At 34.1% G+C, this 16,006-nt stretch overlaps 1 protein-coding gene across 5 annotated transcripts in view; it reads right to left on the reverse strand.

Moving 5' to 3' along the window:
- Positions 1 to 16,006, reverse strand: part of Herc1 (HECT and RLD domain containing E3 ubiquitin protein ligase family member 1) — a 192,285-nt gene that overhangs the window by 127,765 nt on the left and 48,514 nt on the right. For all 5 annotated transcript variants that reach the window (XM_071608367.1, XM_071608369.1, XM_071608368.1 and 2 more), the window contains exons 3-8: positions 12,831 to 12,926; positions 7,528 to 7,722; positions 6,396 to 6,707; positions 3,822 to 3,918; positions 3,023 to 3,166; positions 1,648 to 1,775 (exon numbers count right to left, since the gene is read on the reverse strand). In XM_071608367.1, the coding sequence (XP_071464468.1) occupies positions 1,648 to 1,775; positions 3,023 to 3,166; positions 3,822 to 3,918; positions 6,396 to 6,707; positions 7,528 to 7,722; positions 12,831 to 12,926 (972 nt within the window). The remainder of the gene's footprint in view (positions 1 to 1,647; positions 1,776 to 3,022; positions 3,167 to 3,821; positions 3,919 to 6,395; positions 6,708 to 7,527; positions 7,723 to 12,830; positions 12,927 to 16,006) is intronic.

A 16,006-nucleotide genomic window follows, 5' to 3' on the forward strand; every position in this document is an offset into this window, starting at 1 on the left:
TTAAAAAAAAAAAAAAAAAGTAAGAAGCAGATAAAGCTCAAGGGAGGGCTGTAATTTGCTTGTGACTATACATCAATTAAGCTTGCCTAGTAGGATTGAGGCACTAGGTTCAATCCTCAGCACCATATAAAAATAAATAAATAAAGTAAAAGTATTGTATCTATCTACAACTAAAAATTTTTTAAAAAAAGAAAAATAAGTGAGCATCTTCTGGCTTCAATCCATGGATTCTTATTACAAAATTCATAGTGAGAAATACGTAAAAGAATTTTTTAAGGCAGCAACTGATTAATGTAATTAAATACAAGGTGATGAATAGTTTGAGTTTTAAGACATAAGGCATTTCAGTCTCTCAAAAAATAATTAAATCATATGGTAATTTCAGCTTTGCTGCTTATCTGCCTGGTGAATTAATCAGAAAAAATTTTTATACCACTGGTTAGTACATAACGGGCTCCTACAAGTGAAAGAATAAGTGGATGGCTCACTTTTTCACTGTTATTGGGTAGACAAATGGTTGCAAATATTGTCAGTCTATCATCATACTTGGCTTCTCTTTATCATCACAATCAATCAGAGGAAGAGCCGATACACACATGTAAAAAGTTCAAAAACTTTAAAGGAATGATAAAATTGACTACCCTAGGCCTGAGCAACCTATTCCTCAGACAAATAAAACCATACCAGATTATTTTAATAAAGAAGTGTTCTGTTTACCCTCTGTTTTGATCATCCTCTTGCCTTTTAGTCTGTATCACTGGTTTCACCAAGATCTAATCTTGCTTTCCCTGACTATCCATGATTTGGAGGGAAAGGGTTATGGAGTACTGAAGACTAAACTATATATAAAAAAATCAACTAATACAAAAAACAAGGAACTGAAGAAAAATTTATCAGAGTCACAAAGGCTAGATCAGAAAACCTAGTTCCTCATTGGACATGGTGGCCTATCATCTCAGCATCAAGAGGCTGAGGCAGGGACCAGTATGGTGGTGCATGCCTATAATCCTAGCAGCTCAGGAAGCTGAGGGAGGAGGATCATGAGTTCAAAGCCAGCATCAGTAACTCACTGATACCCATCTCCAAAGAAAATATTAAAAAGGGCTGGGGGCGCTGGGGGCTCAGCGGTAGAGCACTTGCCTTGCACGTGTGAGGTTCTGGGTTTGATCCTTAGCACCACATAAAAATAAATAAACAAAATAAAAGTATTGTGTCCATCTACAAATACACACACACACACACACACACACATATAAAATGGCTGGGGATGTGGCTCTGGGTTCAATACCTGGTACCAAAAAAAAAAAGGCTGAGGCAAGAGGATCACAAGTTTGAGGCTAGCCTCACTTAATGAGGCCCTCAGGAACTTTCAAGATCATGTCACAAAATTAAAAATAAAAAGGAGTGGGGGTGTAGCTTGGTCGTAAAGCACTCCTGGGTTCAATTCCCAGTACAAAAAAAACCCGAGAGAGAAAGAGAAAGAAAACCTAGTTCCTTCTTAGATTCTCTACTTCAAAAAGGAAAAATATTTCATTTTCGTAAGTTATCTAAAAACTTATCTTTTAAATTTGAAATTTAAATACAATTGTTACATTTTAGTTACCTAGTCCTCTGAAATACTCTTTTATGTTCATTCCACAGTCCTACCTGCCCAGTTGATGTCAAAGAAAGTGAAGATTGGCTCCCAGCACAAACTTTACGAATAAACATTCCTTGTAAAGCTTCAATAACTTTTGGTTTATACACTCTGTTGGTATCACCATGGCCAAGTTTGCCTATAAAAACAATTACATTCAAGTTAAAGAATTCAATGTTTAAAGAGCTTCCATTCTTTTTCTAAGTACTAAGGTTGATAAAGCGCTCTAATCTTTCCATTGCTAACCTGACAGATGTGGGAAGCTATGTGTTCTAATAGCAGAAGATGTTAACAAGTGAGCATTTTTTGCAGAGCATGGTGGCATATACCTATAATCCCAGAGACTCAGGAGGCAAAGGCAAGAGGATTGCAAGTTCTAGGTCAATCTCAACAACTTAGGGAGACCCTGTCTCAAAATAAAAAGGAGTCGGGGTTTAGCTCAGTGGTAAAGCACCCCTGGGTTCAGTACACAGTACTTCTCTCACACAAAAAAGGAGCATTTATTTTGTTGAGAGAAAGTTAACAACAAACAACTAATAACCTTTTGTTTTGAATGTCAAACAATTAAAATCACTTTATAGAAACAGAAAAGTTATTTTTCTTTATTTCTCTGGCATAATACACAGGTTCTAGACAAAAAAATGCATATTCATGTAATTTAAAACTTAAAAAAGATTCAATAACTCATGAAATAGAAAAATGGGCAAACCACTATAAAAGGAAAATAAATGCCCAAAATAAAAATGCAATCTCACTAGATATCAAAGAAATACAATTAAATGATACCATTTCATTACAGAAATTAACTTTTAAACTATCTTAATTTTTATACATACTCTTATTAAGAGATATGGGCAAGTGAGCAATCACACTTCTGGTAGTTATAAACAAAGATTTGGTCATTTGATGCAATGTTGTATTTAATACTGAAAAATTTGAAAGCCATCTACATATTCAGTAATGAGAAACTGGTTTTATAAATCATAATACAGACACATGAAAGAATACTTTGAGTCTTTTTTAAAAATGATATAAAGTTAAATTGCTGTAGAAAATATATTCATAAAATACTGTTATATAAAAACCACCAGATTATAATCTATCCATGGAATACACACAGGTCTACTTTGGTGTATGAAAAACATCTATGCAGGGAATATACGTAAATATGTTTATAAACATGTTTATATACATTTACATTTTTTAAATCTGTCTACCAAACCATTAATAATGTTAAAAGTACCGTTAGTAGAAGCACAGTTTATTTTAATTTTTATTTATACTCATCTGCATTGTGGGTTTTTCTACACTAGGCATGTATAACTGGGGAAAAAAAAAGAAAGAAAAGGCCAAAGCTATCCATAAATAATACCATTATTTACATACCATTGTCTCCTCCTCCAAAAGACCATACAGTTCTTCCATCTTTAGATAAAGCAATAGTATGTGAACTGCCACAAGAAACCTCTCCTACATTGCTAATGTCTTTTACTAATGTTGGAATGTTACGGCTATTACTGTCACCATGACCTTGGGTAAAACACAAACAACAAAGAAATAATATTAACTCTTTTTGTCTAAGCCATCACTTCAAAAGTAGAATAAAAATTACAAGCTATTTTTAAGTGCAAATAAATATAAAAAACAGAATCACTTCTAACATCATCTCAACCAGTCTTCCAGGTTACTCCCAAACTGGCGCATACAAGCACTTCAATGAACCATTAGAACATTTATCTATACTCCTATCTTAGTACTAACATTATTCTGTCTTGTACCATGCTCATGTCAACTTATTTTCACAACGTAGTAGATTATAAATTTCATCATCATGATGGTATGTTTCTTATCCCTAAAATCCCACGGTGCCAGGTCTTAATAGGTAAGTTCTTCCTAGATTTAATTACATTTTAAATATAAGTACAATAATCTAGGTATTATCTATAAAATTATCTTCCTCTGAGTGTAATGACTAACAAAATTAATAGCCTATTAAGTCTATTCTCCTGGTTGGTGATGTGGCTCAGTGGTAATGCACCTTGCCTGGCATACAAAAAGCCCTTGGTTTGATCCCCAATGGTGCCAAAAAAAAACCAAAACTACTCTCTCTTACTGTTTCCCAATAATCATAATCATTTCTGGTTTTCTGTGATAATATAACTTCAATTTTTAAAAAATATCTTACCTAATCTTCCAAAGTCTCCTTCACCCCATGTATATAATTCTCCATCCTCTGTGACAGCCGCGCTATGTCTGTATCCAGCTGACACACAAACAACTACCTACAATGCACACAGTGAATTTGATTAGCACACAGACGCTAAAACTATCTGTTTTTAATCCCATATACAGACAATTTAGAGATATTAATATTTACAACTCAACCAGGAATTGCCACGTACAGATGTGAAGGCTGTACTCAGGATAAGGGTGACTAGCTAAGCTGTCAAGTCACAAAAAGTCACTGCAAAGGCTAGCAGGAGCCCTAAAGGTGAGTCTAATCACCTGCAGGAATACAATCTCACCAATCAAGTCTTTATTCAAAGTTGGAAAGAGGGTAACACCCATGAAACAATGGATGACAATTTTTCAAATATAAAACCTCTAGTCCTGGTTTATCAAGAAAAAGTCATTACATGATAAGGATAACTTTCACAAAGGCATTAACTATTACCAATAAGAAAGAGCAAAAGCAGTATATTAACTTATAATAATTAACTCCTGACATACCTTTCTTTTTAACACCAAGGACTGAACCCAGGAGAATTCAACCACTGAACCACATCTCCATTCCCTTTTTTTCTTTATTTTGAGACAGGGTCTCACTAAGTTTCTGAGGTTGGCCTTAAACTTGTGATCTTCCTGCCTCTGCCTTCCTAGCCGCGTGGATTATATGCATGTGCTTCCATACCTGGCTGCTCCACATCTTTTTAAACTCCAAAACTTAGAACTCACTTTATAAAATTCAAATTTGAGGTTCAATTAAAAACATTGAGCAATAATACTAAGCTAGGAAGTTTTGAAATTTTTAATTGCAAAATTTAATTTTAAATGTTGTGACAATTTTCCTTCATGATGCTCATACTATGCTGTTTTTAATTGGTAATGTTTCCATTATAAAAATGGGGCATTTGGGCTGGGGTTGTGGCTCAGTGGCAGGGCGCTTGCCTAGCATGTATGAGGCACTGGGTTCAATTCTCAACACCATGTATCAGTAAATAAAATAAAGGCCCACTGGCAACTAAAAAAATATTTTAAAAAATGCGGCAGTCAAAGGAATATAAACTGCTGGGGATATAGCTCAGTGGTAGGCCCTGGGTTTACTGCCTAGAATCACAAAAAACAAGAATAAAAAAAAATCCAGAAAATTCAAAGGAATAAAGTAAAGAAATGAAATCAAGGAAGAAAGTAAGTATCAGAGCAGAAAAATACAATTTCAAATCATATTTATCTGAAGTTCTTTATTGCCTCATATTCAACATTTAACAAGTATCCTCTGAGGCTTTCAAAGTAGAATGTTTTGAGGCCCACTGCCTTTGGGTTGATCAGTAAGCTATAATACTGCAAGTTATTTATTCATTTCATAGTCTCTCATGAAGGAAAAGTGTGATATCTGTAAATCTGGTCTAAAATTAAAACTTACAAAGATCTTTTGATTTAAGAAAACTTTCATGGAAAGAATGTAATCATTTAAGTGAATATAAGTTCATCTGTTTTCTTTAAAGAGATATAAAAAGAGGGAATCTACACAGCTGTGGTTGTGGCTCAGTGGTGGAGCACTTGCTTAGCCTGGAGGAGGCACTGGGTTCAATCCTCAACACCACTTAAAAGTAAATAAATAAAATAAAGGTCCATTAACAACTATAACTAAAAAATATTTTTTTAAAAAAAAGGGATGCATGTTCAGTTTCTAATGGTGCCAATTATTTGTGTGAAATTCTAGGTAATTATTGAACCACTCTAAATGCTTCCTCATTTAAACCTGCTAAAATGCCACCTCCTCCAAGATTATCCCTGTCCCCATTATCTAATATCACAACCAGTTCAAGTTAGTCTCTGTTACACTCCTCAGTTTTCTTCTTTAATATTATCTGAAAGTATTTTATATTATTTTATTTATCTCTACCCTGAAAATTAAAGTTCTATGAAAGCAGAGACCTTTTCTTCTCTTATTCACTACTATATATCTAATGCCTATAACACTGCCTACCACTTGGAAGGTAGTAAATATTTGTTTAATTAATGATTCTTAGTTTCCCAATCTGTCAAATAGGGGAAACTACCTCATAAGAATAAGAATTATTCTTATGAGAATACAAGAATTAAAACTGAGCCAGGCATAGTGGTACATGCTTATAGTCTCAGCTACTTTGGAGGCTGAAACAGGAAGACAGTTCAAGTCCAGAAGTTAAAGGCTATCTTGGACAAATAGCAAGTCCTCAACTCAAAACAATGAAATAAAATAAAATAAACATTTATAAAGAATTAAAATTGAGGCTGGAGATAAAGCTCAATGGTAGAATGCTTGCTTATCATGCATGATGCCCTGGGTTCAATTCCCAGTACCTCAAACTAATAATAATGATGATGATGATGTATGTAAAAGTACTGTGTAAACTATAAAGCAGACACACAAAATTTAAGCCAAGAGAGAGAGGGGCAGGCAACTTCATAAAGAATACATCAAACTCTGAAAAATATTATCAACAATAATACCACTATATCTAATTACTTTCAAATCCAGAAAGATATCACATACCTTTCCTTGCAGAGGTCCCTGAATAAGTTTGGGATATTTCTGTGTTGAACTATTTCCATGTCCCAGTTTTCCATAATCACCATCTCCCCAACTGAAGACTTCTCCTTCTGTTGTAAAAGCTAAAGTGTGACCATCAGATCCTTTAGAAGATGAGACCTTTTTAATGGACCTGTGAGGCTCAAATGTTAACTTTTTTAAAGTAGACTGATTATTAGAATCTCCAAGCCCGAGTCTCCCATAGCTGCCTTTACCACAAGCTCTGACAGAACCATCCGTAGAAATGACAAAAGTGCAATACTGTCCAGCTTCAATCTATAAATGAACAAACAGAATCACAAATATAAAATGCTTCTGTGATCATCAAGTGAAAAATTTAAGGTTGTTTTATCAAAGAGGCTCAAAGGAAGTATTTGAAGCTGAATATGACTCTTCAAAGAGATCAAGGTAGTAAATAGAAATTAAGAAAGCATTAATGGTATTTTCATACAGTCTACATCACTGAGCTCAAATTCATGTACAAATTTATAGATATAGATTTTTATGGGTTATCTATTAGATCATCATTGACTGAAACAACAAAGTAAAATGTTTTAGCCCCCCATAATTGGGGAAAGAAAATAAAATTTTCCTATAAGTTCCTTAGAATTCATTATGACAAGAACCACACAAAAAAACCATTTGTGGGGGGGCTGCCGGAAAGCATATTTTAATGAAAATAATAAGAATGTTCTAGCTTAGGCTACAAATGTAAAAAAAAAGAAAGAAAGAAAGAAAGTGATCATAACAAGAAAATGAAATAGCAAAAATCTGGGAAAGGAAAAATTCTATTTTTTATTTAGTCTATTTTCCATTTATGTTGAATATAATAGTAAAATTTGTTCCTATTACTAGGATTTTTAAAAATCCAGATTCAAATTTAATTTTTTGAAACCGGGAATGTTGTCAGAGATATGAGATTTTAAAAATGCATTTTTCTTTTATAATGAAAAATTCAAGAAGTGTGATATAAAAACACAGACAAGAAACAACCAAAACTTTTCACTCAATATATGTTCTTAACATTATTTAAAGCAAGTAAGTATGAATATATACTCCATTATCTACCAATTTGTAAGGTATATACAGAACTTACAGTCTGAGCATCAGAGAAACTAGGAGCCAGTTTGGGTTGTAATATTTTCTCCTGTGTGCCTTCTACCAACTGATGGCTGCTGTTGCTCCCCCAAACATAAACCTCACAGGTTTCAGAGACAATAGGAGCATCACCAGTCTGAATGCTATCTGGGCTAGCACATGTTCTTGAGTAATCAGAAGCCATTCTACAAACCTATTAAAATTAAAAAATATATGCAAAAAATAATCAGACCATTTTTAGTCTAGACATTTTTATTTAATATATATATTTTTAATATTTTCTAATTAGTTATACATGACAGAATACATTTTGACACATCATATATAAATGGAATATAACTTCTCATTCAAGTCTACATATTTTTATATACTGAAATTACTTTGCCTTTCCTTCTCGTGCTCTCAACGGCTCAAATCTAAAAATACAACCAGTCTTAAATATAGATAGCTAGAATATTTATTCACACAGAAGAAATCACTAAAAGATATTAATAAAGGAGACAAAAAATGAAGGAGGCAAAAAGGGGAAGAGGGAGAAATACAATCAAGCCTTTTTAAACAAAATTTTATTGTTGCATACAACAACATTATGAAAAAACAAATTCAAAAAACGAAGCAGACAAAAACTACCATTGATAATTTTATTACCTTAATACAAAATTATTTTTATTTATGTCATTCCAGAAATTTTCATATACATATTCTTTAACAGTCAATACAGCCATGAGCAGAAGTATAAAAGTGACAAAAGATACAAAAGTCTCATGCAAAATTTTCATGTCAACATCATCTTTATGAATAAATAGATAATATTATAGCCAGTGTAAAAATCACAATTTATTTTACCACTTTCCTTTAATAGGACATTTAGATTCTTTCTACTCTGTTATACAGGTAGTTTAAAATATAGTTATTATTATATTTTTTATTACTTCTTTAGTAGAGAACCTCAGAAATGGGATACAATATGTAAAAAGAAAAAAAAGACAGCAATCTTATGATTTTTGAAACATATTATACCAAACTGCTTTCTAAAATGGTGCTATAATATTATGTTACCAGCCATGTATGAAATAAGGGCTGCCCTAAAAATAGTGAAGGCCCAGAACAATACACACACATACATAAATATATGTGAAATAAAAGTCATGGCTTATTTGCCATTTGTGTTGAATGTAATAGTAAAAGTCAGTTGTCATTCACAATGTTTTTTATTAAATCTAGGCTCCTCACCAAAAGTAAAGGATTCAAGGTGGCCATTCTGGTTGCCCTAACCAAGGAATGAGTCTATATGAGAGTAACAGTCTCACTGCATTTATACCAACAATGGGTTAAGCTTTTATATTTTTTTTACAAATTTAATAGGGGTAAAAGAAGTATGCCATTATTTTAACTTCACATTTCTTTATTATCAGCAGAGCTAAAGTTTTTTCCATCTATTTGTTTACCACATTTTGTGAAGTGAACTAAATTCTATCCCTTATTTATTAGGGCTTACGGGGTTTTTATTGACATATATGAACCCAATATAATTAAAATACTAACTGACTAAAGCTACTGTCAATTTGTTGTCTGTCTTTTGGGTTTTTTTTGCATAATAAAGCAAAACAATAAAAGATAAATCTTAAATAGTCAATATATTCATTTTCTACCACATTAAATGGGAGCAGAGAGAATAGTATTAGTCAGAACCTTTAAATACAATGCAAAACAATAGAATAAATATGTATGTCTGGCAAATATTTTTACAGTGAACATGAGTGCAGTTCTGAAGACATACAAACTACGTGCAAGTGAAAACTGCCAGTCCCTATTAAAAGATCTGAAATTTGGGGCTGGGGATGTGGCTCAAGTGGTAGCGCGCTCGCCTGGCATGCGTGCGGCCCGGGTTCGATCCTCAGCACCACATACAAACAAAGATGTTGTGTCCACCGAAAACTAAAAAAAAATAAATATTAAAAAATAATTCTCTCTCTCTCTTAAAAAAAAGGGGATCTGAAATTTTTCTAAAGACATAAGAAAGATGGTGGGACCAGGAGGGTTAGAACTGTTAAAGATCCCTTATTGTAAGAGAGGGCAAATCACAGCCCTCCCCGATGGGGGGGCGAGGGGAGGGAGGGAGGGAGGGAGGGAAGGAAGGAAGGAAGGAAGGAAGGAAGGAAGGAAGGAAGGAAGGAAAGGGCTGAAGAAGAAAAAAAAAAAAACATACACATAGGGGCCAAGGATGTAGCTCAGTGGTAGGGAACTTGCCTGAATGATTGAAGCCCTAGGTTCAATCCTCAAGACCACAAAACAAAACAACCTCTTAGGGCTTAAAAATGCATTTTTTAAAAATAAACTGGATGTGAGGGGAATGCATAGGATTCTGTGAAGATAGCAAGATGACAAGTAACAGCATCAGCACAGTTTTTTAAACATACCAAAAAAAAATCCCAAGTTCATATTTAATATTCATAACAAATGACAAAGTAGCCCTAACAACCCCAAAATAAAAGTAGGTGGGGCCAGGCCATCTACTTAGTAACAGTATCTGTGCAGGAGGAAGTAATGGAGTGTCTAATAGATCTTAGAACAGGAGGAACCCCAAACAGCCAATCAGATTCTCATTAGAAAGGGTAATAAACCACTGGGCATGGGCCACATGTCTGTAATCCCAGTAGCTTGGGAGGCTGGGACAGGAGGATCTCGAGTTCAAAGCCAGCCTCAGCAACTTAGCGAGGCCCTACAGCAATTTAGAAAGAACCTGTCTCTAAAAGGGTTGGGGATTTGGCTCAGTGGTTAAGCCCCTGGGTTCAATCCCCTGCATAAAATTTTTAAAAAGACAAAAGACAAAAAAAGAAAGAGTAATAAGCCCATTTCAGAACAGCAGCTACAACTGGAAAGAGTTCTGCACTTTCTGTCAGCAACTAACTATTAGTGCTCTGTGATGAGTTTTGAGGAAATAATCTTAACTCTTGTGAACTTGAAAAATTAATAAGCCAGGACTCCCTTCCAGGACAAAACCCCCTAAACCAAGGAGAGACTACGAGCAGTGGAATCAAAAGACAGAAACAGAGATGAAAGAAGGAGAAGGGGAAGATAAAAGTTGAGGAGAACAAGAAGTTGGGAAAACCGCCCCCACCCCTTTTAACCCATGTAGAAACAACAGAAAAAGGGTGTCTATGAAGATGTCAGAAAGACTACAGTGAATCCCAAACCATTCAGAAAGTTCAAGAAAACTAAATTTCACATAAAAATAAACAGGAAAGTACTGAGTCCAAATCCGATATGAAGTTATTATAAGAAAGAAAGGGAAAAGAAGAATCCCTATAACAAAAGCACAGCAAGAGTTGCCCAATAAACAGAACAAAATGTAATCTAATTCAAAACCAGTTAAAAGGGATTAGAAAAATGAAAATAAGATACGAAAGAAAAAACACAAATCTGAATTAGAAATACTCAAATATGAAGTGACATAACTCAAGAAAGAATTTTTTTTTTTAATTTCAGAAATGAAAACTAAAATAGAAAAAAAATCCAAGCATACATTGTACACTATTTCCTATGAGTACTGAAAGATGAAAAGGAAGATATTTGGGGTTGGGGATAAAGTTAAGAGGTAGGGCCCTTGCCCAGCATGCATGAGGCCTTGGGTTCAATCCTCAGTACCAGGAGAGAGAGAGAGAGAGAGAGAGAGAGAGAGAGAGATTTTAGAAATAAAAAAGAAATTGAAAATATTCAAGAAGAAGTGACAAGTTAGGCAAAGATCTAATATACAGATAACTGGAATTCCTAAAGAAAAAAAATGAATACAAATATTAGAGACTATACTCTAGGGACATTTTTATAATACAACTATAAAAAAACAAGGAGCATAAAAATGTTCTCAGTAATCATACAGCAGTTGTATCTATCTTGTTATTTTAGGACTCATTCTCCCTCTCTGTGTGTGTATATGTATATATGTATATCCCCAACCCCAAATATCTTCCTTTTCATGCATAACATGGCTAAAACAAACAAGTAATTACAGGATATTCTAAACTCTAACATCCTTTTAACCTTAAGAATCAGCAGTCTCAGTAAATGGAAAGAAGATATAAATGTAGTATAGAAAAGGTTAAATAAAACTTCTATAGCCCTGAATTCGAAAGTGTCAGTATAAACCCACATTTTGGCTTTAAGTACCCACACACATGCTTCCTAGCTCTGTCTACTATAAAAGCCTAGAGACAATAAGATCAGCTTTTATTAGCAGTGAGCATCTCTAGCAACCTGACTGTGGTATTGAAATCATATTTCCCAATAAATGAAACCAGGGGTTGTTGCATTTTTGTTTTGAGAACAAAAGCAAGCAAGCAAGCTGATGAATTAGGGTTAAAAAATGGACATGATGAGCCAAGAATAATGTGCCACATTGGATAGCAAGGAAACTATCAAAGATTATTAGCTTTATGGAAAAAGAATTTGGGAACAATCTTGAGGAGATAACACCCTGAAGAGACTATTAGGTAAAATGAAGCAATATGACCTTTACTACAGATAATAATTCACTAAACTAAAATTCAAATCAGTTTAAATCTATGAGTTCATAATGATATATTTTTAATATTTTTAGTTGTACATGAACACAATATCTTTATTTACTTACTTTTATGTGGTGCTAAAGATTGAATCTAGTGCCTCACACATGCTAGGCAAGCACTCTACCACTGAGCCACAACCCCAGCCCCATAATATTTTTTAAATGAAGTTAATTGGTCAGGTGTGAAGGATTGTAGAAGACCAATTCATCAAATTGAAAATGGGTAACTAAAAAGTGTGGGGGGCGGGTAGAGTGCTTGTTTAGCATGTGCAAGGCCCTTCACATGTGCAAGGCCCTGGGTTCAATCCCCCATGCTTAAAAAATATAAAAAATAAAGTTACTGGTATATGATCAAAAATTCAAAATAAATAAAAGGAAATACATTAAAGAGTATATCTCCTTGAAAGAAAGGAACCGGGGGAGGGAAGTGGGAAGGGAAAGGAGAAATACTAGAGAATGATATTGGTAAGTTATATTGTGTGCATATGTGAATATGTAACAATTAATCCCACCATTATGTGTGCTTATAATGCACTGATAAAAACGTGGAAAAAAGAAAAAATTGTCTCCTTCCCACCCCAGGCCTTAAACACCCAGTTCCACTCTCTAGAAACAACTTCTGATACAACTTTCTTTCGCAGCCTTTGCAGAGATCAAATGGTTTGTTTTTAAGGAATAAATCCATGGTATAGCATTTTACTACAAAGTAATTTTTATTGAAAAAGATGATTACCTACCTCTTCAAAGAGACATAATGCTGCCTCGTAAAGTGAGCACAAGCCATCAGAGGTTCTGGTTGGTTCTCTCCACTGACTCCGATCAGCAGACGAGCCCTACAATAAACGTGGGATACAGTACAGGAAGGAGAGACTCTTACATACTAAATCACTTAAATATTCTACAAACAGCATCTACTTGAAGAACTTTTTATGTGATTATGTACACTGAGACCAAATCCTAACATTAGGTCATGAAACAAGACTTTTAAACAGAACTATTATAAAAGATCTGGCTATTGGTCAAATGGTAAATTAAGTACCAATCCTTCTGGTTACCTTATTAAACAGTGGTTTGTCCCAAAGGTCACAAAGTTCCAAAAACAGTCAAGGAGGAGGAATTTTGCCAATCACATTGTTTGGTTGACCAATAAGTGAAGTCCCAAGAAATACTCTACTCCCTTTGGGTTTTTTGCCCACATACCCACAAAGATACAGGCAAGCAGAATACAGCTGGCTTGAGTAATGATCCTGACCAGAGTGGCAAAAAGTCTGTCTTTCCCTTCTTAGTTTTGGCATAACCACAGTCCAGGTCTTGTCAATTCTTATAGCTACCTGCCTACAGAAGCAACAAGGCATCCTTTTCTTAGCATAGCTGAGGAATCACATTACTTCACTGGGACTTAATGCCTATTCTCCATAGTAATTCCGATAAGGAAAATCATTATCTTAATAAAAAATGATAAATCAGAAAGGTAACTCAATATCCATTCTCTATCCTTAAATCTTTAGACCACTTTCATACACTGTTCACATACAGTAGGAAGTTCAACAGTCCAAACTGAAATTAAAATAAATTTGTGGTTTTCCAAGTACTCAATTAATTACCTTTCACCTAAATAACCATCATCCAAAATAATGTCACACTTTTTTTCCTCTCCTATATTTGTCTGCTTAAGATAATTAAATGAGGGCATAAGACTGGATGAAGTATATTACCTTATGTTCTTGTTATTTGATTTTACTCAAAATTGCTTCAGTGGCTCCCTACTGCATATGGAATCAAGTCCCAAAAGTGTACATAGCATGGGATACAGGCCTGCCTTGCTTGCAGCCTCATCTCATCGTGTTCTACCCCATTCATCTAGGGACTTGCTCTCTGATACCTTTGCTACTTTGTGAATTTTAGTCCTCCCATTTGTAAACATCTCCCATTTACATACTTTATGTTGGCAGGTAAACTCCTCCTTTCAACTAACTTCAGGGGTCCTTCCCCCAAAGGTATCCCCCAGCCTTTTACTTGTGTCTCATTCACCTCCTCTCTGCAGATCTCTACTAGTCAGCCCACTATCATTGATTTGAAATGTCTGTGTATCCCTCTTTCATTAAACTGTGAGCTACCAAAAAATACAGATGCTACAAAGCTTATTTATCTTTTTAATCCAGCACCTACCGTATCTGGCACACAGTGCTCAATAAACACCTAGTGGCATCAAAGGCCAAAGGGGTTTATATAGTGGTTCATTTTTTAGAATTAAAAGATGTACACTGATATTATAAGTAACTTTATCTTTTCCTCTATTCTTTTTTAAATGTAAGTTGAGAATTTTGTGTATGCCTACACAAACATGTGGGTAGTGAAGAGTAAGAATCAAATATGTAGTTAAAAATTCAAGCCTCATAATTAAGAACAATATAAAAAATTGCTAAATGATATAACAATAATTTCCACTGTTTTTCCTCCTTTAGAGAGGGAGAGAAAATCACATTTACAAGGCACACTATGATTTTGCTTTGTGGAATAAAGAAAAGGAATATTTTTTTAAATTATGAATTCTTGAACCACTTCTTCAACATTAAAAATTATTTTATTTTAAGTTATTTGCATTCTTTGTGTTATATTTTATTATCTAAAAGAAAGAACTATGTTCATATTATTTTGGCCTATTTAATTAGGTTTTTTATGTAACAAAACTTTTGAAAATTGCAGACATTTTGCCAAACAGCAAAAATATTTTAAAAATTGTTTGGGCTTGCTGTTCAATACAGTTGATATTACTATTATTATTAATTTATGTTTGTTGTTTTTATTTATATGTTTGGTTTTTTGGGTTTTTTTTTGTAAGAGAGAGAGAGAGAATTTTTTAATATTTATTTTTTAGTTTTCAGTGGACACAACATCTTTATTTTTTATTTTTATGTGGTGCTGAGGATTGAACCCAGTGTCCCGTGCATGCCAGGCGAGCGCGCTACCGCTTGAGCCACATACCCAGCCCCTATATGTTTGTTTTTAACTATGTATTCAACTTCTCTTCACCTAGATAGTGTATCTAGGCAGAGCAGTAACCAAGAGACCTCAATTAGGGTCCTGGTTCTGAGAGTTATTTTAGGATATTCACTTAAAACTCTTTTGATCTTACTTTTTTCAGTATAAAACGGAAGTTTCAATCTATGTTACTCATTTTTACAAGAACTAAAATGACATATTTCATGAGAAAATTTGCAGTCTGCGATGTATTGCATCCATTAGCAATTATTATATTTCTCTGTTATAATGGAGTATTTCCCCCCATGATTCCCATGTGTTTTAACTCAAAGCTATACTTTTAAAATCGGATCCATCTTTAAGTTTATTTAATAAATTCTCTTAAATTTCTATATTTGTGTACTTCAGATGACTACCAAAAACAATTATGAAGCAATTTATAAAGAATTAGCTTCATCTTTCCAGATTTTGAATTTTGAAGCACTGGCAGTCAAGGTCAACATAAAGAAATTTTAATCATAAACAGTTTAAAGATTGGGGGGAAAAGAATCACATATTTAAATAAAATTTACAAATTAAATTTATTTTTGTTAGGCCTTGTTCGAGGTACTCAAGTGGGAGTTATTTGCCCCACCCTCTAAGTTCTAGCTTGGAGACAAATCCTGTCCCAGTCATTCAACTGAGGAAGCTGAGGTGGGAGATAGTAAATTCAAGGCCAATCTAAAATTCAAGACCCTATCTAAAAATAAAAAGGTCTGAGTATATAGTTCAGTGACAAAGTGCCTCTGAGTTCAATTCTCAGGATCAAAAAAGAAAACAAAGAAGGAAGGAAGAGGGGAGAGAAAGAGAGAAAGAAGAGGAGAGAAGAGAGGAAAAAAAAGAAAAAGAAAGGCAGAGACAATCAGATCAGGCTGGGATCTAGTATATCAGG

Source organism: Marmota flaviventris, chromosome 2 (genome assembly GCF_047511675.1).
Source record: "Marmota flaviventris isolate mMarFla1 chromosome 2, mMarFla1.hap1, whole genome shotgun sequence".
In the NCBI taxonomy this organism is placed as follows: domain Eukaryota; kingdom Metazoa; phylum Chordata; class Mammalia; order Rodentia; family Sciuridae; genus Marmota; species Marmota flaviventris.